This window comes from Chaetodon trifascialis, chromosome 3, assembly GCF_039877785.1.
Source record: "Chaetodon trifascialis isolate fChaTrf1 chromosome 3, fChaTrf1.hap1, whole genome shotgun sequence".
Lineage (NCBI taxonomy): Eukaryota > Metazoa > Chordata > Actinopteri > Chaetodontiformes > Chaetodontidae > Chaetodon > Chaetodon trifascialis.
The window spans coordinates 28,335,172-28,361,191 of record NC_092058.1 but is presented as its reverse complement, the minus strand read 5'-3'; the positions used below and the strand labels follow the sequence as shown (position 1 = coordinate 28,361,191).

General features: G+C 41.9%; 2 protein-coding genes across 2 annotated transcripts; one reads left to right on the top strand and one right to left on the bottom strand.

Moving 5' to 3' along the window:
• Positions 1–1,468: 1,468 nt before the first annotated feature.
• On the bottom strand, positions 1,469–13,303 carry znf831 (zinc finger protein 831). The gene is made up of 4 exons (XM_070958859.1): positions 12,792–13,303; positions 6,904–11,293; positions 5,105–5,364; positions 1,469–4,266 (listed from the first exon to the last, which is right to left on the bottom strand). The coding sequence occupies exons 2-4, from the start codon at positions 11,243–11,245 to the stop codon at positions 3,355–3,357; spliced, it is 5,514 nt and encodes a 1,837-aa protein (XP_070814960.1). The 5' UTR covers positions 11,246–11,293; positions 12,792–13,303; the 3' UTR covers positions 1,469–3,354.
• A 3,868-nt stretch (positions 13,304–17,171) lies between these two features.
• Positions 17,172–25,665, top strand: cstf1 (cleavage stimulation factor, 3' pre-RNA, subunit 1). Its single transcript, XM_070958858.1, has 6 exons — positions 17,172–17,222; positions 17,613–17,832; positions 17,920–18,197; positions 18,283–18,480; positions 21,028–21,418; positions 24,949–25,665. The coding sequence occupies exons 2-6, from the start codon at positions 17,664–17,666 to the stop codon at positions 25,206–25,208; spliced, it is 1,296 nt and encodes a 431-aa protein (XP_070814959.1). The 5' UTR covers positions 17,172–17,222; positions 17,613–17,663; the 3' UTR covers positions 25,209–25,665.
• The last annotated feature ends 355 nt before the right edge of the window (positions 25,666–26,020 follow it).

Sequence of the window (26,020 nt, the reverse complement as noted above, 5' to 3'; positions counted from 1 at the left end):
CTGTAGTCTTTTGATACATCAACAGACACAGGGTGAATAGGCTGTGTCTTGGGTGGATAATGTTTTTTTAATATCCTTTGGGCTGCATGCAGATGCTTCACCTCACCTTTATCACCATTGCTCGCTGCAGAACCCACCTGCCCTACCATGCAAAACCATGCACTGTGCTCAGTCAGCAGAGTCAGTAGTAAGGAGTGCACTGAACATGTTCATTTGCAACACTTACACACTATTTTACGGCGCCTGGTACGACCCAGCCTACTCAGGCTTTGATTGGCTTACCCTGATATTCTTACCCTTAACCCTAACCAGTGTGAATCATCATGCTGAAACTTAATTAACCCAGCCAACCAAGGCAATGAGCAATGGCCAATCAGAGGCAGAGTACGGTGGGTCATGACTTTGCCATCCTGGAAAAAAAATAAATCGCATGCCAGCATTGTGAGTGCAACCGGATATTCAGATGCAGCTACAGATATTTGAAGGGCTTTTATGAACAATTAAGAACAGATTCCAATGCAAAAAATCTCCCATTTTCAAGCAAATTGTACTGTTTTCTGAAAAATCAAGCCCAAACATCAGCCACATCAGCAATGCATTTGACACAAACATTGACTTAAAGCAGAAATATCTGCGAGTGAATGACAATCACAAGAAATCAATAACAACAGGTCAGACCATGAGCCTACAGCCACAGAGTTCATCCACCCAAGTCAAACTCACAGCATTTTGTACAGGACCAGTAAGCTTTGATTCCCCAAAACACCTAGAGAGACTTGTAATTACAAGATGACATTGGCTGTGCTTCCATCAATGCATTTGTCATGCACCTTAGAGGAAGTTGATAGAAACAGAACGCCTTCTCTCCTGTCACAGGCAGCATTTTCTAAGGCATGAAAACAGAGCCAAGAGAAGGCACAAAAGTCTTGTTTTCTCTTAAACAATTTGAATTTTAATATAAAGAGTTTTATGGAATTTCAGGCCAGTGACACCAAAAATCAACTGCCTACCACTGCTTTAATGGACTGATCTTGCATTGCAGTGTTTTAATAACATCCAACAAATGTTATAAATACATGCAGGGGCAAAGGTGAGATGATGAAGAAATCATTATTTGTTTATTTGTCTTCACATATCACCTGCGTGTAGCTGAGCAACAGAACTGTTACATTTGACTCGAGAATGCAAAGGGAAAAACACTTCTGGACCTGCTGCTGGACTTATATTAATTTGATTGATTTGATCTCCTGACACAAGACTCGAGATAAATGCTAATGTTGTGTGTGCTGGATGTGTCAAGAAACTACTCTTTGGTGACTTTCTCGTAAAAATTTAATTATTTTAAAGCTGTGTGTCATGCATCCAGTGAGTATCAGTTATAGTTCTTTGGACCCATAGTGGCATAACAACCATGGACCAAGTTAGAGGTTTAATGGAAGAATAGAGTCAAACAATAAGACCAGGAAAAAACTGTTTTGAGAATGGTTTAATTTACTTCTTTTGTTGAAACACAAAATGTTGTGCAATAAGTCTGAGATGAACCTGTTTGTTTTGTCAGTTATGTTCACTTATGCAATCTGTAACTATAAAATTAGAAAATGAAAACAAAACAAACAAAAATATTGTGACACAATAATAAATCATCTTGACCAAATGAGCTGTTTTTGTATCCTCGCCTTTCCTCTGTGTCACAGCGTGACAGACTCATCCAGCATGTCAAACCAAACAGGCCTGAACAGATGCACTGGAGATACAGCTCCATAAAGCTTTTATTCACCATTAATGGGCTGAGAATTGATAAGCAAGTCAGCATGAGCTGTAGTTGTGGATTTATCTGCAGAAATGTTCACATACACCCATTTCCTGTTCCTGTGAGTTCCAGTGTCTTTTCATAGCTGCTGACTCATCACAAACCCAGACTTGGAAGAGGGTCATGCCCCTCCAGTCAATCCCTGCTTCACTAGGGTGATCTGATTGGCAGCATGTGTGCATGATTCACACACACACACACACACACACACACACACACACACACACACACACACACACACACACACACACACACACACACACACACACACACACACAGACGCAGGTGTTGTCTGGGAAGGTTACAGTGCAATTTATGAGTGAGAGTGTGTAGGAAGGCAGACACAGATTATGGCAATTTTTTGCGTGTAAACACGTGTCAGCACAACGGAAGTCAGACAATTTTTCCTTGGGGCAGAAGTAATCTCATTGGTTGGGTTAAATAGCAAAAGGAGCCCCAGTGTCTCTGTCATACACTATAGTCTCAAGGATGCCACTGTGAAGCTCAGTGACAGTGGCTCCAGTCATTGCCATCTTGGCAAAAATGGACAAAGAGGTTAAGTGTAGGAGATTTTCCAACAGTTGGATGAAGCCTGGTTGCTGAAAACTAGTATAAAAAATAGTCATGCTGGTGTCGAGTGATTGGAAGTGATTCCTAAATGATAACAATTTCAGGTTCTTGTAATGTCATAAGTACAGCTAGCTGGATAGAACTAGCCAATAGCTTCCTGGATAATTCACTGGCCTAACCTGCTAACTGTCAATATTGACTGTCATGTTCAAAAATGAAATAAAACATGTCTTTGCCATTTTTCTGTTATATTCACATTCAAACTTCTGAGCAAACCTTGTGGGCATTGCAGGCTTACAGGCAAGTCCCTATATGTTTCATACTGCATTCACACCATGTCCAAAGAATGGGAATGATGGGAAAAGCAGTTTTTCCACCTTGTGAGTTTTCACACATTAATCCCCAGTGATTAACTCAGCTAATTCATCAACATGTGAAACCAGATACAAAGTGCACTGCTCCTTTTTAATTACTATAATCATTAATCTTATTGGATTTGATTTGGATGTAACTGCCAGTGATGGTGGTTTTGTGGGTGTTTTGACACTAATTTGTTTCTTCTGTAATTCTTTTTACTGTGTGTAACATACTTGAGCTGAAATTCCACAGTCAGACTCAGAATTAACAGTATGAGGCTGACATGAGCATTTTTTCCAACGCGGCCGTTTGGAATTGCAGTCAGTTCAATATGACGTGAATGCAGCATTATTGTAGCTCGACTTGACCTACACAATTCTTCCAAAGTTGCCCACTGACGTTTAATGTGTTATTCATAATGACAAATCTAAAAAAAAAAAAAACATTGACAGTTCATTTTTTATTCATATTTGTTGTTTACACATATGGCTCTTTGTCTCTGCCCACTAAATTAACTCAGCCATTGATATTATTTCTGCCTCTATAGCAATTTTGCCTGTGAAAAATATAGAGTATATCTACAGCAGGAAAACTCCAAATAGCATGTTTATGTTCACCTAAAGCTCGATGATAAGCTTTCCTTCATCGTCACTACTACTGGTGTCTTCTGTATAGTCGTGGCAGTTTTGCACAGGCCTGACTCCACTGGTCAGACACTCTGGCTGGTAACCGTGAAGCTGGCCAGCAAAGAAAAAAGACTGGTATTTGTTTGTAAGGTCAGATCTCCCAGTGTTAGCAGTCTGACTTGTGTGGTCACCTGGTGCCTTATCCTTGGTGTCTTGATAATCATCAAGTTGCGGGTATGTAAAAGGCTTTGATGGCAGCACAGTATCAGGATCCAGCAAGTTGGCATTTGACACTTTGGGGTCCCCTGTCAATCCAACAGCAGCTCTACTGACTTGAAGAGAGTAAGAAACTTGGCTGGGATGTGTGGAGGATGATGTTTTAACATCCGGCAAAAGTGTTTTGTGGTTTCCTAATGTTAACTTGGTACAACAGCTTACTTCTGTGACGTTGTGTCCTGCATCAGTATTTCCTTGTTGAACATACAGACAGGTGCTGGTCTGCTTTTGGTCCTGGCGTGAAAATGTTGAAATTTGTTGAGGCCTGGACTCAATTTGTGAAAAGACGTTTTGTGTTTCTGTCGATTGGGCATGTGCTCTGATACGATGACTTGAACTTGTTTCACATAAGATCTGTGTGTCTTGCTTGTGGGTGATGCTGCTTTCCCAGTGTTGTTGTAAGAAAGAGAAGTTGGTCATTTCCAGTGGGGCCTGTGAAGAATTGAAAAGGCTAGTCTGGCTGCTGCTGGCAGGTAAATTAAGGAGATTTGACATGCTTGGAGCTTGCTGAGGGCTCTGTTGAGGGTATTCAGACATTCCTGAGTGTGTCTGGGAAAGATGCTGTAAAGGTTGCTCTGATAGGCAAGAGTTTTTGAAGGAATCCACTTTGGCCTTTCTGTCTTCTCCCTGTTAATAAAAGAAGAATGAGGAGGAATATTACCATCATCCCACTACAATAATACAGTCACAGCCCTCCCTCCCTCCTATGATATTTGAAATCATATGGAAGAAGTTCTGCCATAAAACAGAATGATGCCAATGAAAATGCTGAGAACTGCCTACTTCTGGTATTGTTATGATGGGTTGCTGATATTTTAAACTTTGCCAAAAAGGCTCATAAGCTTCCTGATTTATATCACATTTGCCACCGTGTGTGGCTCTGTAATATTTGTTTTTAACATATTTGTAATGTTGTGTAAATCTGTTTTTTTAAAACTACATTCTTCTCTGTTCACACATTTTGGGGATCACATATTTATTGCTCTGCAAATATTTCATAAGAAAACCACAAATTCTGGCTTGGGTTTCTCTCATTGCTAAGAAATGAAAAACAATTCTGATGTAACAACCCATTATGCCTGAAACCTGCTTCCACATGATCCCCAGATCAGGACAGTCTCAATATAGGATCTGGCTGTGAGGGATTGCTAACACTGTTTTAGACAGAATCTGTACATTTAGAGTTTGCTTTGTGACATTTCTGTATAGTGACAGAGTCTGTCATTTCTACAGTTTGGACAAGGTTTACATGCAGGAAGACGTGGTGTGTTAACATCTGCTACAAAGTTGCTGGTTTTTAGGATATTATATTTATTCTTGATGTGTGTGATGTGTGTGCTTACTGTGTCTGCGCTATACAGTCAATAGAACCACTGTGCGGAACACAAACACAGAACCAGCAAGAAAAAAAAGGAATTGTATAGTAAACATACATCCAGTCAGCAGTTCATAAATTCAGACCCACCTCTGGCTTTGTCATATCTTGTAAACACGTGTATTTGCAGTTTGGCTCAGTCTTGCCCCACTGTCCTGGCTCCTTGTCTGTCTTGATTCCTCTGTTCTTATCCTCTTCCTCCACCCCTCCACCACCCTGCCCCTCCATGCACTTGCGGTATGTCTCTCCAGCCTCCTGGCTGTCTGAGCTGTCTTGCTGGCAAGAGGTCCCTCCATGTCCCAGTGTCTGTGGCTTCTTCTGGGCTGCACATGCCACCAGGGAGTCTCCTTCTAGGAGCCCAAGGGGAAGAAAAAAAGTTTTCTTTAAGATAGTGAATCCACAATATTCACGCTTGTCAGTCAGTTCTAACTTGACTGAGAACTAGATTATACATCTTATGTAAAGCCCCAAATGTACAAAGTATAGCTGGTGGTTAGATTCGCTTTTGGATGAAAGCACAACTATTACTGTAAAAAAGAATTACATTACACAATGTTTATGTCAAATGAATGGCGCCTTATCATTGCATCAACCAAATTAAAGGAAATAATGTGGTCATTCTTTCTGGTGGGGTACATATTGCTGTGACATACATATGCACCAGTGTGGTCAGGTATAATATGCAGTGTAGGGTATATAGCAGATTTCTTGATGGAAAACAAATGGGCTCTCTTGACTTTTTGAACTAGCATATCTTAGCTCTGGCAAACTCTTAGTGCCACAAGACAGCTCTCATGGCCCAGCGCTACCCCTGCTCGCCTGTCCATTTTCCTTAAAGTTTTCTATCAATGATCTCCAAAATGTTACTGAAAACTAGTGGCAAGAGAGTGACCCTTATCCTTTAGTTGGCCTTGATGATAATAATAATCTGCAGGTAAATTAAATTTATGGGTAATACATTTTCAGGACATGTGAATGAGCTCTAGTGTTAGTGACAACTCTTTCCTGGACAGCTCGAAACCTGGGCTGTTCTTTCAGTTTAGTTTGAGTGCCAGCGCTTTAGTTTACCCTGTGCTGTGTGAGAAGGCCTGTGTGCTGTGATGGATCAGTCCTAGGTTTTTGGTGACTGCAGAACACAACACCACAACACACCACAAGCCAGACTCCACTCTGAAAATTGCTGATCACATACTGCCATCTTGTGGTGAAAGCTGGTTTCTGTCTTGAATGCTCAGATTAAAACTTGCTAACACAGTATGCACATAAGTATTACATCAGACACATTTTTTTGTTTGTTTTGTTTCTGTACTCCACTTTTTTCTTTTGGCAAATGTTTGGTGGATTCACAATTTCTTGGGGCCATAGGACAAAAATTAACTGTGGGCCCTGTTCACCCTACTGCCTGTCCATGTTCACATAAACATTTAAATAAGAATATAGTGGTCAGCACAATATAACTCAGTGATATTAAGACTAGTTTTTACACAGGGCGAGACAGGGCCTCAAGACTGTGATAAGGGAGGATCTATTTAAAGATCCAAATTAACACAAAGCATATGCAATGAACCGGGGGCTTTAGAGGCCCTTGGTGGCCTGGGAACATGGTAAATCAGCCTTGTATTTTGGGGCTTTTTAGCTTCACTCTGTTTTTAAGGTGGCTGACTTTTCACTGACTGGACCTGAACTTTGGGTTGCCCTGTACTGTATGTTCAGGGTCATTGCTACATTGTTGCAAAATTTGGGGGCTATAAAAACATGACCTGAATTGTCACTACCTAATTTTAAATCCAATGTGCTAGAGAACAGAGCCAAGTCAATGACAAATTCAAAACAATGTATTGTATCTGATCCTGTACAATATGAATACTCATTAGAATAGTCTTAAATACCTGCAGCAGGGCTCTGCATACTTGTAAGCACAGCAGGGATGTCTTTTCTTTCCACTTGGATGTTAGAAGACACTGAAGTAAACTGATCCAGTTGTTTTTCTGAGTGGGCTGAGCTGGTAACGTCTTGTGATTCACTTGAAAGAGTCATCTCCTTTGAAGAGGCAGAGTTGTCTACGAGGCTCACCATGTTACCTCCCATGTTTGTATGTTTAGATGAAGTCAGAGCCTCTGATAATGTAGATTCCACTGGATTACAGTAGATGGGTGGTTGTGGGTTCAGTTGTCTTGGAGCTTTGCATTTATTGATGGAAAATGGAGAAACTGAGCGAGCAAGTTCATAAGTATATACAGCACCAGAGGCCTGACTGAGCCCAAACTGCAGAGGGGGGTGGGTTTGTCCACTTTCTAATTTGTTGCTTTTGTATGTGGAGGCTTCATCCTTGGCCCTTGTTGTGCCTCCGTCACATGTGGTTCCTTGATTTTTATGTTTGTGTTGGCTTTTACATTCCAGTATTTCTCCTCTCATGCTATTCTGATTTACTGTGCTGGGAGAAAGAGAGGTCATGCTGAGCTTATGTTGGCCAGAGAGAGTTTGAGAGACCAATTCGCCTTTGCTGACCCTCTTGTCTGACAAAAGTTGCTCCTCAGCAAAACAGTTCAGAGAAGGGCCATGGTCCTCCTCTGAAGTTTGACTCCTTCCTGATTTTGTACCTTTGAGTGAAGCAGTAGTTGATCTAACATTGGCCATAGTGCTCTGAGTCTCTGTGACCTTGTTTACACGACCGTATTTGTGTGGGCGTTGCGATGAACCTAGTGCTTCAGGATGCTTAGATTCAGCAGACACTGCAGCCTGAGTGGAATTACTGCTCCCAGTCAGATGGAGATTTGGCCCTGCCTTCCCACATTGTACAGATAGTGGTGCTTTTATTCTCTCCATGTTAAGTGTCGGTAAAGACTCACTTTTGTCCGACTCCTTTTGATGTCCTGGCTGCTGATGGTCCAGTCCATCATTGCTACTTTCCATGGTGACAGAGCTTTGAGCTTTTTTCTGGATCACTTCTGATGCCATTGCTTGCATATCACATCTCTGTGGGAGGGTGCTACCTGCTTGCCTCTCAATCTGGGGTTCAATGAGAGCCAGCTGCTCATCAGATATGATCTGGAGGCAGATCTGAAGGTCTGCTGTGTGAACATGAAACACGTTCTGAGCAGCTGGCTGCATCTGGTCAAATGGTATGATGTGACAAGGTACAACTGGGGTGTTTGAACCGGTGTTCGCTCTGTTTGCAGGGTTCAACTGGTCTGCTGATGAGAGTTGTGTGTGTGACGGAAGATGATTAGCCGTAACGGTGGCAGCAGATGTCTGATATCCATTTGCTGTGGTTATGGAAGGTGTAGCAGGGATGCTCGTAACCACGGGTTCAACAGGTCTGGGTAACTGCATAGGCGCTGAGCCCCCTGCAGATTTTGAAGGCTGTACTGAGGTACTGCATAATCCTGCTTGGTTATCTTGTAGGCAGGTCGTGGTTATTGTGGTTGCTGCAATTTGCCTGTGCAGTACAGCTAGACTAGATGTCACATTTTTATTGAGGCTTGACATTTGGGTTGTGGCTGTACAAGGCAAGAGGAGCTGGCCTTGTGTGGCGCTGAAAGCATTTTTCTTTTTGACATCCTGAGTCTGCATCAACAGGGAGTTGACAGAATCACTGCATTTCTTTTCAGAAGTTGTGACTGAGAGTGGGGTTTGCTCAGTGTGAGGAGAGGACAGAGCAGAGGCGAAACTGCGGCTATCGGTTGCTGTCAGTTTATCCACAACATGCAGAGAAGGATTTGAGTCAGTTTCATGAGCATTAGGTAACTTGAGCTGATATTTGGGCAGGAAGCTGGTCTTGGCAGTCGAGGTGGTGGAAGTGGCTGGCGAGGTGCTAACAGACGGTGTATTTGCATTGATTAAGCATGGTGGGAAGAGAGCTCCTTTGAGCTGAGTATGTTTCAGATTTTTTTGAAGGTTGATATAAGTGAGATTTGTATCCTGCTGAGGTGCACTGCCAGTGACAGATGGGCAGGGATGAGTCAGAGTGTTTGGGTCCGTCTCCATCTCAAAGGGGCAAATTATTTTGTCATCAGTTTTCTGCTTTTTCCGGTCAGAGGGAATATGGGCTCCACAGAGCTGTGAGCTGGAGTCAGTATGTTTTTCTTCATTAATCAATCTCCCATCCTCGGCTCTGCTAATGCTTTCTGTTTTATGGCTAACCAGTGATCCAATTAAAGGTAATGGCAGTACTGACAAAGACAAATTTCTCTGGATTGGAGTCTTGAGAGAGCTGCATGATGTATGAAGCTGGCTTGTGTTTGAATTAAAATCCACAGCAGAGACAAGGGATTGTTTGGCAGGAGAGCAGTCTGGATGACACAGTGTTGCGCAGCTGCTTGTTAAGTTTATTGTAGAGCCTGTTGTTGCCACTGTTTCCTTTTGAACTGCTGACAACCTTTTTTGTAAGCCCTGAACAACCTCATGCTCTGGGTTCGTCGAACATTTCCTGCCTTTTATAACACTGTCATCACCACCTTTCTCCGCATTGTAGAGCTTCTTAAATGTCCCTCCACCATACATGTACCACTTGTTGTAGGCAAACTTCTGCGCTTTCTTCCTCCGGAACTTTCTGTTGCTTGGCTCTCCACAAATGTCAGTGCCATCCCCATCGCAGCTGAGACTACTGGTGCACGCCTCCTCCACAGATGAATTCATGAAGAGACCGTCTGTTGCGTGGTTGCAGTCTACGGCTGTCTGCCGGACCAGTGGGCGGTGGGTGGATGACTGCTGGTTCACAGGCTTGATCGCGAAACCTTTTGGATTGATCTGGCCAGAGCTTCCCCTCCGGACGAGTGTTACATAATCACTCTGATTGGAGGAGGTTGGGCTGCTTCTCTCAGGCTGCAGGAGGGTAACGCTGAAAGGGAGGGAGTTGCTGCGGGTTAAGGGGGCATGCTCCATGGTGGTGGAGTGCTGAGTGGGCACGGAGCTGTAGAAGCCAGGCTTCCTGTTTCTTTGTAAGCCGACATTTGAAGTCTTACTGATCCTCATGTCAAAGTGAAAGGAATCCTTGTACGTGTATGGCATGGGGAGGTCGATACTACCCTGCTTCGATAGAACTGTCTTCCGTGGCCTTACATTTTCCAGCTGTTTGTCCTCCACAACAGCTGTATTCTCTGAAATCAGCTTAGATATACGCTCCTCCAGTGTCTTATGCTCCTGCTCCCGTGCAGTGTCTTTGGGTTCATGTCCAACTTGGCCTGTTTCTGACTGTTTTTGCAGGCTGGTGGGTTCTTCAAGATGCTCCTTGGTGGATTCGGTGAGGGAATCCATACTTTGATCAGGTAAAATGCTGCTGGGGCTTGGGTAGTGGTCGCTGCTCTCACTGAAGCCTGAGTCAGTGCTCTCGTGACTTTGTGATTTTCCTCTGGCTACAGAGCTCTCCCACTGCTTGGAGAACAGAGTGGCTTCTTGTCTCTGAAGCGGAAGATGTCGGCAGGCAGTCAGCGGAGAGTTTTCATTTTCCATCCTCTGTTTTTCCCCTTCTCTTCTTATGTTTCCAATTTCATTTGGGTCTTTGGTCTTATGATCTGCAGGGGTCAACTCATTCTGTTCACTGACAGATCCATGCGCCTTTACCGAGTAGAACTTTGCAGTACTGGCTGAACAAGTCATCTCAGCAGCAGACAGTGTGGCATCCTTTTCTGTGCTGCCCATCGCCTCGCTGTGCTCATCCAGAGACAAACTGGAGGTACGAGTCTCTCTGGAGCTGGACATGCTGTCTAGGCTGCCAAGGCTGCTCTGCTCTGACTCGGACGAGAGACGGGCATGAGCCTGAGTACGTTTATGTTTGTAGAGGTTGCTCTGAGTCTTGAAAGAAATTCCACAAGTAGTGCAGGGGTAAGGCCGCTCCCCGGTGTGGCAGCGGAGATGCTTCTCCAGCACACTGGGCTTCATACAGTCCCGTCCACAGTGAGGACACACGTGCTTTCCTGCCGACTTGGGTCTGGCTGCAGGAGAAGCAGCTGCCAGACTCAATCCCGGTTGAGACTGCAGCCCACCAGCAATATGGAGTGTCAGAAAGGGAAGCGTCTCCTTGGAATAAAGCGGCGGCATAGCCAGATGGAGTGTGGCTGGCTCCCGGGCAGCTGCAGGAGGCTGGGAGTAAGGTTGCGCTGGTAGAGCAGGCACTGTGTGAATGTAAACAGCCGTCAGCGGGGCATGGATGTCCATCCTTTTCTCTGTCTGTGCTGCAACGGAGTTGATGTGCACTGGAGCACTCACCAATCCTGGCTTGCCAGTCTCCATGGTAACACTGCTGCTGTCGTGATGTAGTGGTGCCAGGTCTCTAATTACCTGTAAGATAAGAACAGTTTGCATTAAACCCCTGCTTCTCCTCAGATCAAATGGGGCCGATCTATCCATTTGAGCAGTGATGTTTTCAGGTTTTGAAAATAAGACTTCATTCCTGCAGAATATTTTGTTATTGTACCAGTGGAACAGAGAAAATCAGAACAGCAATAAGTAAATATAATAGGCATATAATGATGACAGATATGCAGTACCCTTTAGGACAGATGGCTAATAAAGCAATTAATCCAGTTTGGATTCTGCATGGTTGTTAAATCCAGGGAGATGTGTTTTGCAGTGATGTAATTTTTGTGATAAGCAATAATAGCCATGGTTACAGAGTGCAGAGAAAAGCAGAGGCATTTGAATCCCTGCTGTCTCATTTCAAGAGCAGGTGGTGCAGGAATACAACTGTCAAGAAATGTTTTGGAGGCAGGCAGTGGACATACGAGACAAAAACATGGAGAGAAAGGAATATATACAGTAGAGAGAAGCAGGGGCTGATGCAGGAGAGTGACTCACATCAGGAGAGGGATGAGGGAGTGAGATCAGATACTCATACAGTACAGCAGAGGCTTTTATCTCCCCAAACGAAATGTGTCTGCTGACATTAGCTTTTGCCTCTGTCACCAGTCTGCACCAATTAAATGGCATACTCTTGATGTTCACTGCAGCATGTGGCAGCTTTGTCTCCTGACAGACAGTCATATTTGTGCAGTAATCTCTTCAAAGTGTAAAGCCATTGAGATGAAAAGATAAATAGCTTCATATTAGGTCAAGCAAATTTAATTTCCTGTTGCTGTGATGCTGCTTCTACGTGTATTGTGATTTTGCATAATTCACCCACAGAGGTGCAGTTGGCATGGATCACGCTCTTTGTTAGTTGTACAGCATGAGAACGCCCACGTCAGATACTTTTTGTGGTGCTGTGAATTTATGAAAGTTTGTTTCTGTTCATGTTCAAGTGTGTTCCATTAAAACAAAAAGCCCTGTGCGACTGCATTTTAATTTTCACAATATTTACTTGAGAAGTTAGATCTACCCTCTTACTGTAATGTGCTCTCTCTTCCTTAAAGCTAAATAAATATGGCATGGTTACAAAAGCTGCAACTCCATAAAGAATACAATTATAGTGTGTCCTGAGTGGAATGGGTTCAAAAACAGATCAAACTGTCCTGAGAAACAGCGTCTGCTTATAGTAAGAGCAAGCATCAGCAAAAAATGGATTGCATCAAAATGTAAATAAAAAGGAGATTCTAGGTTTTTCTGATTTCTTCTGTCATTAGAGAGAATTTCTTGTTTCATCCTAGATATTCTCTATTAATCTCATTTCCAACCATTGTTCTGACATAAATGGAATGTTTGAAAAGAGAAAATATCCCATGGTCTTGACATTATAAAGTGTAGGTAAGAATAACAGTACAAGAAACCAGAACATGCTATAACTAGGCCAAAACTCAGGCGTAACAGTTAAGAAGGAAAGAAAACAGAAGTAGTCACTTACCTTCCTGCTTTGCACTTCAATCAGCAACAGTTATCCATCTTAGAAAGTCCTCTGTACTGAACAGCCTCGTCCTCAGTATACCTGCTCATTTCAATCAGTTCTGGCGTCCAGGCCGTTTGCTCCTCTCCAATCTGATTTTCTCGCGCAGCTCTTTGACATGAACTGTTTCTTGTCATGAGGAAGCGGAACAAATGCAAATGAGAGAGAAGATGCACTATGAAAGTGGTGAGGCAGAAAGGGGGGGGTGAGGGAAGGAGAAGGGCTGGCTGGGTGGGTGTGTGGCTGTCAAACAAAGACTTCCGGAGGCCAAGTTGAAAACATAGATTACACAGAGTGATCAGCAGGAGTGAAAGAGCGGAGAGGCCCCGAATACTGATGGAAGGATTTAGAGCTAATACAAAGTGTTGTGCTGAAGTGAAAGTGTCTGCTTGGCAGAGGAAGTGCAGTGACAGAGGCGAGCTTACCTTCAACAGTCACATTGGCTGACTTACTGACTTTACCATCAACAGTTTGAAGCAGTATCTGACTTCTGGCTCACTTATATACTCGCTCCCCCACCTACCTACTTCCTCCCACACGCTGTATTTCATACACCCACATAGACAAGGGTGCAGCAAAGCTAATGTTGATGTGACTGCTTGACTGCACGTGCACTGCTCTCACTCTCTCAGGCAGAGAACAAACCGATGAGTTGTGAGTGGCTGCAGTGAATTTCCCGCCTCCAACCATAGCCCCCACTACCGTATATATCATTTTGCACAGGTGCACCAGTTCACACTGCACATGCTTATGCAGCATAATAGCCCTTTTAAAAATCACACCTCATAGTCACACTGTTGCTGGTTTTACCCAGGAAAACTGTACATTTACAAGACAGAATATAGATTATATTGCTCTGCTTCTGGAATCTGAAAAATCCAGAATCACAGAGTAAACTAGTAAACAAAACATATGATCAGTTTCTCTCACAAAATGCAGTAAAACCGCATCAAATTTTCTGTCATTGTACTATGTCCATTAAATAATACCTACAGGTGAATTTTGGCTCTAGAGTTGAACAGCTGATATCTAGATATATGACCAGCTTTTCTGTTGTCCGACCCAGTTGTCATGAACAGAACACTGCTAGTTTTTACAGTTCATGATGGTATTAAAAGAAAAATGCAATGCACACTATTTCCACATACACAACCACTTTTTCTTTTCATGGCAATGCCGCCTAATGGCCAATGTCAGTGCCAGAGACACAACTGGGATGTCCCTATATAGGCCTACCTTTCTAGACAGCATGAAAGAAGAAAGAAGAAGAATGTCCTCAATGGGATTTTTGGCTGAGCGGTACTTTACCGTACATGCCTAGCCTCATGTGGACTTTCTAAAATCATGCTGTTGGCATAACTACACCAATACTGAATTGGACTGGATTTTTAAAACCTCAGTAACGTTTGAATTCATTTGAAGTAATGGGTCTGGCTACCTGACAAATACATGAGTTAAAATTCACTCTCCTTTCAGCTCTCTTTTGGTCCCCACCAGCTCATGAGAAAAATATCTGGCTCTGGCTACTACTGCTTGAAACAACACTGATGAGAGCAATGGGACTGAACCACAACAGTAAAGCAGTAGGCTGTAAAGACAAAACAATGAGCTAAAAGAAGCAAAAATGCTCCATACAGCTGTGGGGAAATGCAGCCACATTATAATTCTCTGCAGGTTTATCAACACAAACAACCACTTTCATATTACACTTGGTCTTTTTATTTACTAATGCAACATGATTGATAACAGCCACTTCAAGTTTGTTCTAGTTTCTTGAATTATGAAAACTTTTGTGGAAGAAACAACAGAAATGGAATGAATAGTATGAATAGACAGTACTCCTGTTCTCAGTAGCTCAGACGTATGATGTTCTCAAAGTTCTGCTTTTTTTTAACGTTATGTCATCGTGTTGGATCGACCATGCAATTACCAGATGACATCTGCTGAAAGAAAACAGATAGTTTTATATCATTTCACTGTTTCAGACTCTAGCTGGTCTCCAAGGCAACTGCAGGCTGGTCCACTGAGTACATGCTTTGAGTTGACATGGTAACAAGACACCACGTACCACGGATGTTTTCTACTGTCTTACAGCTCACAGTCCTGCAGGGTAGAGGCATAGTTTCAGGCATGTTTGCATGTTTTGAAAGACTGAGTCAGCTTAAATCTTTTAAATCACACTATGTGTGTAGTCTAAGTGGATTTGTACAGATGTCTCTCTCCAAAATAGTCAGCAGGCAGATAATGTTGTTGATAGATGATATTTTTGCCATGTTACTCAGGTTACTAGGATATAGGGCTTGAGTCAAGTTTTACGGCTGATGGTCAGCAGCGACCAGAGACCAATAAAATGTGTTATGCTAGTCATCCTGGTCTCCCAGTCGCTGAATCTGCATTGTTTTGTTGCAGTTATGTAGACATTTATCCATGTGAATACGGGTATTCATGTATTTTTAGCCATGGAATGGAATGTAGAGTGATAACTAATGCTGACATGATCCCAGTACTTATAAATACCTCTTGACACAATGCTCGAAAACCAGTCCAATCGTGCAGTACCTACATTTTCAGTACATTTTCAATCCCTTGAGACAAATAGTTCCTCACTTCCTCCCTAATTTTGTGAGGACAATGAAGTTGTCTGCCTCTGCACACCGCAATATACAAGCTCCCTCAAGTTATATCAACCAAAGGAAAAATCCAGTTTGCTTCATTGGTGTTTGAATGGGTCCCTTGCTGCATTTTTGCACATAAAATGACAAATAACAGATGTATGTTTTGAATGGGCTTAGCTCTCTACCAGGCTAAGCCTCCATCTGCATGATTACAGTACACGTCTTTTTGGCCAGCATTTGAACTGACGAGCCACATTGCAGGAGGTGGCAACAGAGAGACTGTGTGTGGGTGGGTGCTGGATTGCTTGAGGCCTATATCCACTTACATGTTCACTTATGCCTTTTCAGTTGCTAAAGAATAGCAGTCTCATCCCCCACTTTTGTCTTCAGCACCACTACCAGTAATACTACAACTACCAGCTGTCAAACACATTATGTATACCTATCAGTGTTAAACTGTAAACCACAATTATTTCTGTTTTTACTGTAGCACAGTCTGACTGTCTTAGTCTGACTTACTGACATTACCATCAGTACCTCATCTCTGTTCTGCATGCAGCTCAGCAAAATGCTTTTTGCAAGGCTGCTGTGATAGTATTACAGCAACAAAACTGAGATCAAAATCTGGGCAGAAGCTTGAAGCTTTACTTTTTTTATGTCTTTGAGATGCTGTATTTGTGCACCCTCTGCTGGGTCATGAGTATAGGTCGACTGGAATTACTGAAACAGTAAAATACCTACCAGGCTGACTAACAGTTATTTTACATGATCTATTAATCTGTTGGTTTTTGTTTTTGTTTCTACAATATTACAAACAGAGCCCCAGGTTCATATTGCTTTTTATTACCTGACCAAAACTCCAAATCGAATAGATATAAATATGATACTCAAACAGAGAGAAGCAGCACATCTTCACTATTTAGTTGTATAGTGATATTGCTAGAGACTGAAATGAGTAATTGCATTTTTTTCAACAGTGTAGAAGTACAATGCAGAGTTGTTAATTACGCTGAATAAGATGGGTACTGGGGGGAGAGTTTCTAATTGGATAAAAGATTTTATGTTTGGAAGAAAGAAATCTGTGATAAGCCTGTTACTGTTCATCATTATAAGGGAAATGTGTATTCGATCTGAGGATAAGCCCTTCAGTAGTTTATTGGGTTGTGGCTCCATGGATGCTTGTGTGGCACTCTATTTGTTATAGTTAAAAAGGAAAGAAAACATGAAATTGATTTGATAAGTGCTTGATTTTTCAGTGATTTTACAGATTTATATGGATAGTGCTAAGAAAACAGAGATGGTAGTGACAGGATTTGGAGTGGCAATTCCAGCAAAAGGAATTGCAAGCAAAAGAACACGCTGGCAAGATGCTGGCTGATGATCATATTGATGAAAAAGCGGTGTTATTCGCCAAATATGTGTAGGCTACACATGCAAGAAAATTTCTCCGTTTTAAACATTCTACTAGTATAGGGAAAAAAAGACATACAGCTCAATCAGGACAAAAAGACATTAAAAAAAGGCTGAACAATAAGTTAAGGAGTGCAAAACTTGATAATAAACAGTATATACAAATAATGATGTGGCAGTAAACAATATATACAACGAAATTTACAATGTGTAGAAGAAGAAGAAGAAGAAGAAGAAGAAGAAGAAGGAGAAGAAGAAGAAGAAGAAGAAGAAGAAGAAGAAGAGACGTGTTGTGTGACGTAGGACGCAAATACGTAAGACGTACGGCACGTTTGGGTCTCGGAGCGCCATTGGAAGTTTGAGGAGGGTTAGATTTTTTTTTTGTTTTACAAATAATAGCGAACGTTAATGTTCTTCTTTTGTCTTTAAACTGTACATAATGCTGTTGCTGCATAGTTCAGACGTTCAGCCAGTTCGGGGTTTTATCCGCGCTTCACCGACAGTTTTTGCTCTGTCTTAACTGTAACAACAAAGCTAACATTATTAGCAGCACTGCTAAGCACAACTTCCATTCATTCGTTGTACCTGGTCATATAGTCACAGCTCACCGTGTGTGTTACTGTCATAAGTTACGTTAACGTTAGCAAACCATCTTGCTGTTTGCGACGATAATGTACTGCATTTGTGAAACTGGTTTAACTTAACAGCAGCTATCGTAGTAATAAGAGTAATTGTTGACGTTTTGTTTTTGTTACAGCTAGCTAAATTATCATTATTGACGGCCCGCTTCTGGTCAGCCTGACCCATCATGTATCGCCCTAAACCAACTCTGAAGGACCGACAGCATCTGTACAAGCTCATTATAAGCCAGTTGCTCTATGATGGGTACACCAATATTGCCAACAGTCTCATTAATGAGGTCAAACCACAGAATGTAGTGTCGCCCTCCGAGCAGCTAATGCAGCTGGCAAAGATAGGTAAGAATTTCTTCTGCATGAGTGCATCTTTGAGCCAAGTATGAGGGTTCAGGAGGACCTAATTGTGCCATTTCCAACTTATTTCAGGGATGGAGAATGACGACAGTGCAGTTCAGTATGCCATTGGACGCTCAGATACAGTGGCACCTGGCGTGGGAATTGATCTGGAATTTGATGCAGATGTCCAGACCATGTCACCAGAGGCATCAGAGTATGAGACGTGCTATGTGACATCCCATAAGGGTCCGTGCCGTGTGGCTTCATACAGTCGTGATGGCCAGCTGATTGCAACTGGCTCTGCTGATGCTTCCATTAAGATCCTGGATACTGAACGCATGCTGGCCAAGAGTGCCATGCCTATTGAGGTGAGGCAGATTTGAGACCAAAGTACAATACACATTTTTCATCCAGCAGGCTTATGTTTGCTGTTTTTGTTTTTCATTTTATCAGGTGATGATGAACGAAACAGCACAGCAAAACATGGAGAATCACCCTGTGATTCGAACACTGTATGACCACGTAGACGAAGTGACCTGCCTCGCCTTCCATCCAACTGAACAGATTCTAGCTTCTGGCTCAAGAGATTACACCCTCAAACTCTTTGACTACTCCAAGCCCTCTGCAAAAAGAGCATTTAAATACATTCAGGTAGGTTTGAAAAGGAAAACAATTATTCAGTTTAAAGTGGAAATGCCAAGTTGCTTAGAAATTGTTCCTAACAACTAGGGCTGGGCGATATGGCTGAAAACTGTATCACGATATAAGTGTTCTATATCGGTCGATATCGATAATTATTGATATTTTTTTATTACCTATTTAAAATAAGGACCAGGAGAAAAAATCATTCAATTTAAACATTTTTATTTTAAATTGAACCTTCCTCTGATTATAATCCCCTCAGCTATCAAGGCAGAAAGGAAAGGAAATTTCAACACAACCATGGAAAACACTCAAATAATAAATGTAAAAAAAAAGTGTAAAAATGTAAACAGAGAGAAACCTGAGAACTTTTTTCCTGCAGGTTTAATGCAGGAAGTTCACAAGCTGATTCACCTTCTGGTGAATAAAATGTTTTCAGATATGTGCAGTTTTTTGGAAACATAGCAGAAACTGAGGTGGACTTGACATCTGTAACATACAAACAAACAAACATGATAGTACAGTAACACTGACTGAACTATAAAACCAGCCTAGACATATGAACAACTTCAGTCACTCTTCTTACTCTAAACATACATGAACTATTCAATTATATTTTTATTGCAAGTGTGTTAACGAAAAAAAAAAAAGAAAAAACACGTGTAAGAGATGTTTATAACCTGGCTTCTCCTCAGTGCTCAGTGAAGCATGTCTTTAGCTATATGATATGCTGCTGCCTCCGTTATGTCTTTGTGCCTTTTAGATGATTTGTCATCAGGCACTGAAGCAGATACCTCTGCATGGTGGTCTGCTGCTTGTGTGGTGGTGCTGCGGTTGGCGGACGTTGGCGAATACGGCTGCGCTCCAAAGAGTGAGCGCAGCTAAGGTGGTTAAACAAGTTTGTGGTTTTACCGGTTTTGGTGGGGACGAAAGTCTTGCATAAGTTACAGACCACAGTGGTCTGACTACGGTCCGACTTATAAAATCCAAAAAACTCCGTACTGGCGAGCTGACTTTCCCTGTTTTATCGACAATTCGCTCGCTGCAGCGCTCACTTTCTCTTCTCAGATCTCGCTCCTCGCGAAGCATCAAACACGAGACAACGAGATGGCGCAACCGAACATGATAATGATGTTACGTGACTGGCGTGTTAGCGTGTCTCTCTCACTGATCAGTGATTACTCCCTACATTGCTCGTTTACCTGAGAGCGAGTGCCTTTGTCCATGCAACCAACCTTGCCTCGCAACTGTTTCTTCCGAAGAAGAAAAAAAAATGATCGAATGTTTTATCTAACGCATTTTTTATTGATCTTGATTACGTGTCTATCGCGAGAAATATCGTTATCGTTTCATCGCCCAGCCCTACTAACAACTAATTTCCTTGATATTTAAACTTAGACAAGTCAGCTAGTCTAAAAGTAAGAAAACACTCAGAAAACAGTCAAAATTTAACACAGCTTAGTCTCTATGGCTAAACATTGTCCAAACAAATATTGTCATAAGAGCTATTTGAAACTGAAACATTCTTCAATAACCAAATTATATTTTAAATGCACTGAAATGTGTGCCACTTTGTGCTGGGCATCAGGGTTTCTGGTCCATGCGTCCTGGAAGATGTCAGTGTCCCAGACAATTTAGAGAAATTGCAGTCAAATATGGTCTGTGTTTATGGACCCTATTTACCCTTGTGTTTGTGCCCAAGTAACTTATGTGGACAACAGTTTTTGAAAGTTTCCAGTATTAAGCGAGAGCACTGCAGCTGGTAGCCTGCAGTGTAATCCCCCTGGCCCTTTGTGCACCATCAGTATACATCTGTGAAAAGTGCTTGATTTTGCAACTGACAGGCTCAGACTGTTGTTCTTAGTGTCTGACAACATTATGGAGATATCTTTATCTTTTTGTTAAAGAGTAAGATCTTTTTTTTTTTTTTTAACCAGAAACATCCGTGATAGCACTCTCACTAAAGCCACCAGACTCTGTTTACAGAAACAGTACTTTTATCATTGTAAAATACCTTTCATTCAAACTTGACAGGAACAAAATAAAATAAAATTTAGCAAAACCTTGCTGGTTCATCTTTCCACTGTTTCCAACACCAACTATGGTTCGGGTGAAATAAACCTTTGATTCACCAAATTAGATGTGAAAATATTGGGAGAGGAGCGAAAGGGAGGGTGAGCATCAGAGATGCAGAAAAATGGCCTGTAGAGCCAGACTATTTTCACATCATGACATGAATATTATGACCAAAGAGACTGAACTATGTCAGACTTAAACAGTAATTGCAAAATAATGGAAAACCTGCCATTCATTGTAAACACATTGTCCTGGAATTTTGATATCAATTGATAAAATAAGTTGAATGGACAAGTATTTTTGGTGCTGACTGATGAAGGTAGCAACGCTCAGTCGACTAATTGCACACATCCCCTGTAGAAACTGACAAAGCACATGTAAATAAGGCTTAGAAAATAGAAACATTTTAATTTTGTAAAACTGTGTTGACTGCTATAGTTTTTTTGTAATCCAATCCCCTATTCATCTGTTTCCCTACAGGAAGCAGAAATGCTGCGTTCGATCTCCTTCCACCCTTCAGGTGACTTCCTACTGGTGGGAACGCAGCACCCCACCCTCCGCCTCTACGATGTCAACACCTTCCAGTGCTTTGTGTCCTGCAACCCGCTGGACCAGCACACAGACACCATCAGCGGTGTCAGCTACAACCCCACCGCCAACAGCTATGTCACCTGCAGCAAAGATGGCAGTATCAAGCTCTGGGATGGTGTCTCAAACCGATGTGTGACCACCTTTGAGAAGGCCCACGATGGAGCTGAAGTCTGCTCAGCCATCTTCTCCAAGAACTCCAAATACATCCTGTCCAGTGGCAAAGACTCCGTGGTCAAACTGTGGGAGATCTCTACAGGCCGGACACTGGTCAAGTACACAGGTAAGGAGGATGTGTTTTGCTGGAAGTACATACAGCAGTGTCATACGGTAGAATTGACTTGAACACATTATGCCTAATATTTAACGTGTAAAGTTTCATCTGATTCAAAAAGTATCTTGGTATATGGTTCGTTATCCAATGCAAAACTGACAGATTTTTTTAAAGGCTGCAATACAAAGCTCGTTTGATATCTTTGCATTTGGCTCCATCTTTGTTCAAATCAATTTCAATTCAATTTGTACATCAATTAAAAATAGTGCATTTTGACTAAAAGTTGAAACTTTTAGTGCATCAACAAGAATAAAGGAGTCAGATAGACGAGGTAACTAATTTGGCAGTCCCAAAGCACAGCATATGAAATAAGAAACCCACACAGGGAAATTGTCACAGCAGCAAAAGGAAGTAGAAAAATGGATGCATAGAGTAGAAAAGTAATCTTAAAAACTATACACATTGTGAGCATCTAACAGTGTTTCTCTAAATGCATTCAACAACAGCGCAGCACTGTTACTGTATAAAAATCTCCCCAAACACAATGAACTTTAAGCAGCTGGAGTCAGGGACTAGCGTGGATTATAAATCAAACATGTCAAGATGTTGCCACTATTTTGAGATCTGTTACTGGTTATTGGTCGTTTGACAGCACAGCTGGAAGTAATGAAGGCTCTGCTGCCTGCCTGTAACAAAGTTCAGCGATGACATAGGAATGAAGTGAAACAGTTCAATGGTCAGCCACTCCTCTTTTTCAAAGGGCATACTCTCTTTGTCTTTATGGAAAGTCACAGATACGTGTTTGATGCATTGCAAGAGTTGGCACGATGCTCATACTATTCTGTCAAGTTATTAGATTTCTTTCTTGTGGGCTGCTAAATCAAGCACTTAACTAATGTGTTATTAGACAGAATGACACATAGTACATGTGAGACAGGAAAGTATGGACGGGTGAGAGGACTACAGAGAAAAAGAGAGGAGAGAGGGAAGACCAACCACAGGACGCAGGCTGTCTGTTTCATTTAACCTCGTTCTTCAGCTGGTCACTAGTATATGTCCCCTCTGGAGTCCATCTTAGAAAATCACAACAGTCATCGGGGAAACACTGACTATATTCAAAGTGAAGCATGAAAAACATTTAAAAGATACTAGATAATTGTGATTACAAAGTGATTACTCCAAAGTGTGTTGAAACAAGAATAATCATAGATAAGGTGAGTGGATGGAAGCTGAAATAAATGAATAGAACAAATGCACTTGATGGAATGGAATCAAATAGAATGTCCAGTTTCTTGCAGATAACAGTATGAACAGCATGAAATGCAGTAATTGTACTTGTAGCATGAAAAACAAAGCCTTATTAGGTATGCACTTTGCAAGATGCAAAGCATCATTTGACCTATGGCCTCAAACGTTTTTGTGTGAGATATGTTCTATTTTCTCTTGCCAGTCCTCACCAAGTTCACATTGTTTTGAGGCATTCAAGGGTTGATGTATGCTGTGTTCATTAGCCTGTGAAGACTGTCTTGGACAGCAGTGCCCCCTAGCTGAGTAGTGAAGAAGCGCTTTTATTTGAACTACGTTAAGTTGTGAAGAGTTTGGTCAGAAATGATAGCATTATATTAAGGACTGAAAAAGAGTTTGCTTTATTTAATGTATTGGTATTCTAGGCAGATGTGTTTCACTGCAATATCTGGTTCATTTCTTGTCATATACATTTGTTTTCAGTAACACTGTGACATCACCTGTCACTGTGACTTACATTGTGTTAACACTAACCTGAACCGGATAACATTGTGTGTCAGAATCTTCAAGCAAGCAAAAGTTTTGAGTTTTGGCAGAGTGTTGGTGTACTTTGCATGCAGAGACGTGATGTTTTCTCTCTGTTTCCACAAATCTTATAACACAGTACAGAGTGAGCGTTTCATCACACTGACCACATTATCAGGAACAAGGCGAGTGTTGCAGCTTCCGCTGTTGTTATTCTTCTAATAATTGTTGCAAGAAAGCTTGCCAAGTTCACTGAAAGATGGTGGCATTTTGTTGAGTGTCTGTGCGGCTGTCTTGCACTGACAGAAACGTGACACCTTTCCTCCTTTGAGTGAATGAACACTGTGTGTATTTTTCTTCTCTGTCAATATTTAGAAAAGAAAACAATGATGTCATCATGTGTTGAACTCCTTCGGCTTTCTGACAGTAATAGTTTTAAGAGAATCAGCAGGAGCAGAATGCTCTTTACTTCATGGTAAAGTTGGAGCAGTGAAATTTTCACTGGTTGTTTAGAACTATGAGCTTTTGATTCCTCACTATGGAAACCTGATTTCATCATGTTGCATTAGACACTTTGTAGATACAGCAATAGGTGACAATAGTTTGCAATGTTTTAAATAAGTCACACATTTGTTGTGTTGGCTCTGTACATCAGCATGTGGGGTTTGTAATTACAGTGTCTCTGGTGTGAAAGGGCTGATGAGCTTTAAATTTAGGGTGTGTACATCCACACAGATGAGAGTCCCTTTAATACCTAGGACTCCAGTTTTATGGCATAAGAAATAGCTGGACATGATAACTATCATAACCCAGCTCCTCGGCCATGACAAATATGGGAATAGACACAACAGATGACGATAAATTCCAGGTATTCTTAGTGATAAAGAAAACCACTAAGGAAATTACAAATGTGGAGTGTGTAAGTCAGTAACATGTTGAAACACTGACGTCATACTTGACATCAGCAGATACTTGATACTGTCCTGAACAGCTTTTTCTACGTTTTGGGGACTTTTTTGGAGTCTGTTCCAAGGCTCCACGTTATTGAAGGGTGACAGGTTATGATCAAAAGTCAATCCAGTCCAGTGCTCACTGAGTTGGAGCTGTTCCAGGACACTACATGAAGTGTAGGCTAACATTACCATCTCTGTCCCGCTCTCCATCAGATTTGTCTGATGTTACATTTGTCCATATTATACTTAAAGTGCTGGGGTGAACTAGCTCTACACTGCAATACAAGAGCAATTCTTTTTCTTTATTTCATGTCTTGTATATGGGCCACCAAATGGCACGGGTGCCATTTTTTGCCTGGGACTTGCAGCTTTAGCCTTTCAGCTTTTAGCATGTTATCATGTATGTAGCCATCTAATGCATATATTAAACATCTTTCAGGGTTTCAGTTTTAAAATGAGATAAGCTCTACACATTACAAAGTCAGCTGGAGATTGAGATTGAGTTAAAATTTGCTCCTTTGGCTAGCTAGCTACAGTTGATGAAATCTGCCTTTTCAGCCGACAAAATCGATGGCTGCCCATGAGAAATGAGAAGCCTGTTTTCTCTGTCAAGGACTCCCCTTTGAAAAGCTACTCAGTATTCTGATAGTCAGTCTGCCCCCATTTTTCCTGTTAATGCCATAGAAAATTCTGGGAAACTGCAGGTTTGTGGGAAAGAAAAATTGGGAATGAAAACTTTGCCTTTTGGCTCTAATGATTGATTGGAATGGTGTGGTGTTAGCGATCCCTGTGACGTGTTCCTCCTGCGTGTTGCAGGTGCGGGGCTGAGCGGGCGTCAGATGCATCGTACACAGGGCGTGTTCAACCACACAGAGGACTACGTGCTGCTGCCAGATGAGCGCACCATCAGCCTGTGCTGCTGGGACTCACGCACGGCCGAGAGGAAAAACCTGCTGTCTCTGGGACACAACAACATCGTCCGGTGCATCGTCCACTCGCCCACCAATCCTGGCTTCATGACCTGCAGCGATGACTTCAGAGCCCGCTTCTGGTACCGCCGCACCACCACAGACTGAGACGCATCCACACGCCACGTTTCTGCTCTGCCTCATCTCCTCTCAGTCAGAACCAAACAGGATGCTGGACTCCCTGACCTCAGTGAACTTACCACTGTCTTCTCTGTGGTGTCTTTCATTTTTATTATTACATTTGAAACTGTGCAGCAGAATTTGTGGGACTTTACTGAAGAAAAGAGTTATTGCACCATCTCTCCAACTAGTGAGGGCACTATTTTTCTAGATGTCCTTTCTTTATGATGATACGTTGTGGATTCATGAACAGATGTTTTGTCAAGCTAAATTAAATGTCTGACCTTTAAAACTTCTTTCACTGCTAGGAAACCTGTTGTAACTCCTCGCATTTCTCAGTTGTATGTTTTAAGTGGCAGCAGAGTTGGTTTGTTGGCTTTTCCACTTTTATATTTTGTCGATGTCCTTGTTGTAATTCAGATTTTTATTAAACAGTTAATAAGAACAAGCCTCTTCTATGAATGTGACGATGAAAAGTCCCCTCAGAACACCACAGCTTTGGCAATATCCTGTAGATATTTTAAGACCACAGTTGTTGCTGCAAAAAGTGAGCAACCTGCAGGGAGCACAAATCTGCAATGGTATACCACAACACGCACACACACACACACACACACACACACACACACACACACACACACACACACACACACACACTGCCATAGTCATTGTAGGTATGAATTTACTTATTGTGGTGTTTATATCTGTGTGTGGCTGCATTCTTAAACCGTCAGAAGAGAAGAAGTCCAAACTTGAAATGTTGGATCCATTTTCTGTTGGTAAAACATTCTTATCTTAAA

Coding starts and splice junctions, on each gene's coding strand:
- cstf1 (XM_070958858.1), top strand. CDS start 17,664: ATGTATCGCCCTAAACCAACTCTGAAGGACCGACAGCATCTGTACAAG. Junction 17,833..17,919: donor AATGCAGCTGGCAAAGATAG/GTAAGAATTTCT, acceptor AACTTATTTCAG/GGATGGAGAATGACGACAGT. Junction 18,198..18,282: donor AGAGTGCCATGCCTATTGAG/GTGAGGCAGATT, acceptor TCATTTTATCAG/GTGATGATGAACGAAACAGC.
- znf831 (XM_070958859.1), bottom strand. CDS start 11,245: ATGGAGACTGGCAAGCCAGGATTGGTGAGTGCTCCAGTGCACATCAAC. Junction 5,365..6,903: donor TATGCAGAGCCCTGCTGCAG/GTATTTAAGACT, acceptor TTGGGCTCCTAG/AAGGAGACTCCCTGGTGGCA. Junction 4,267..5,104: donor AAGATATGACAAAGCCAGAG/GTGGGTCTGAAT, acceptor TTTTATTAACAG/GGAGAAGACAGAAAGGCCAA.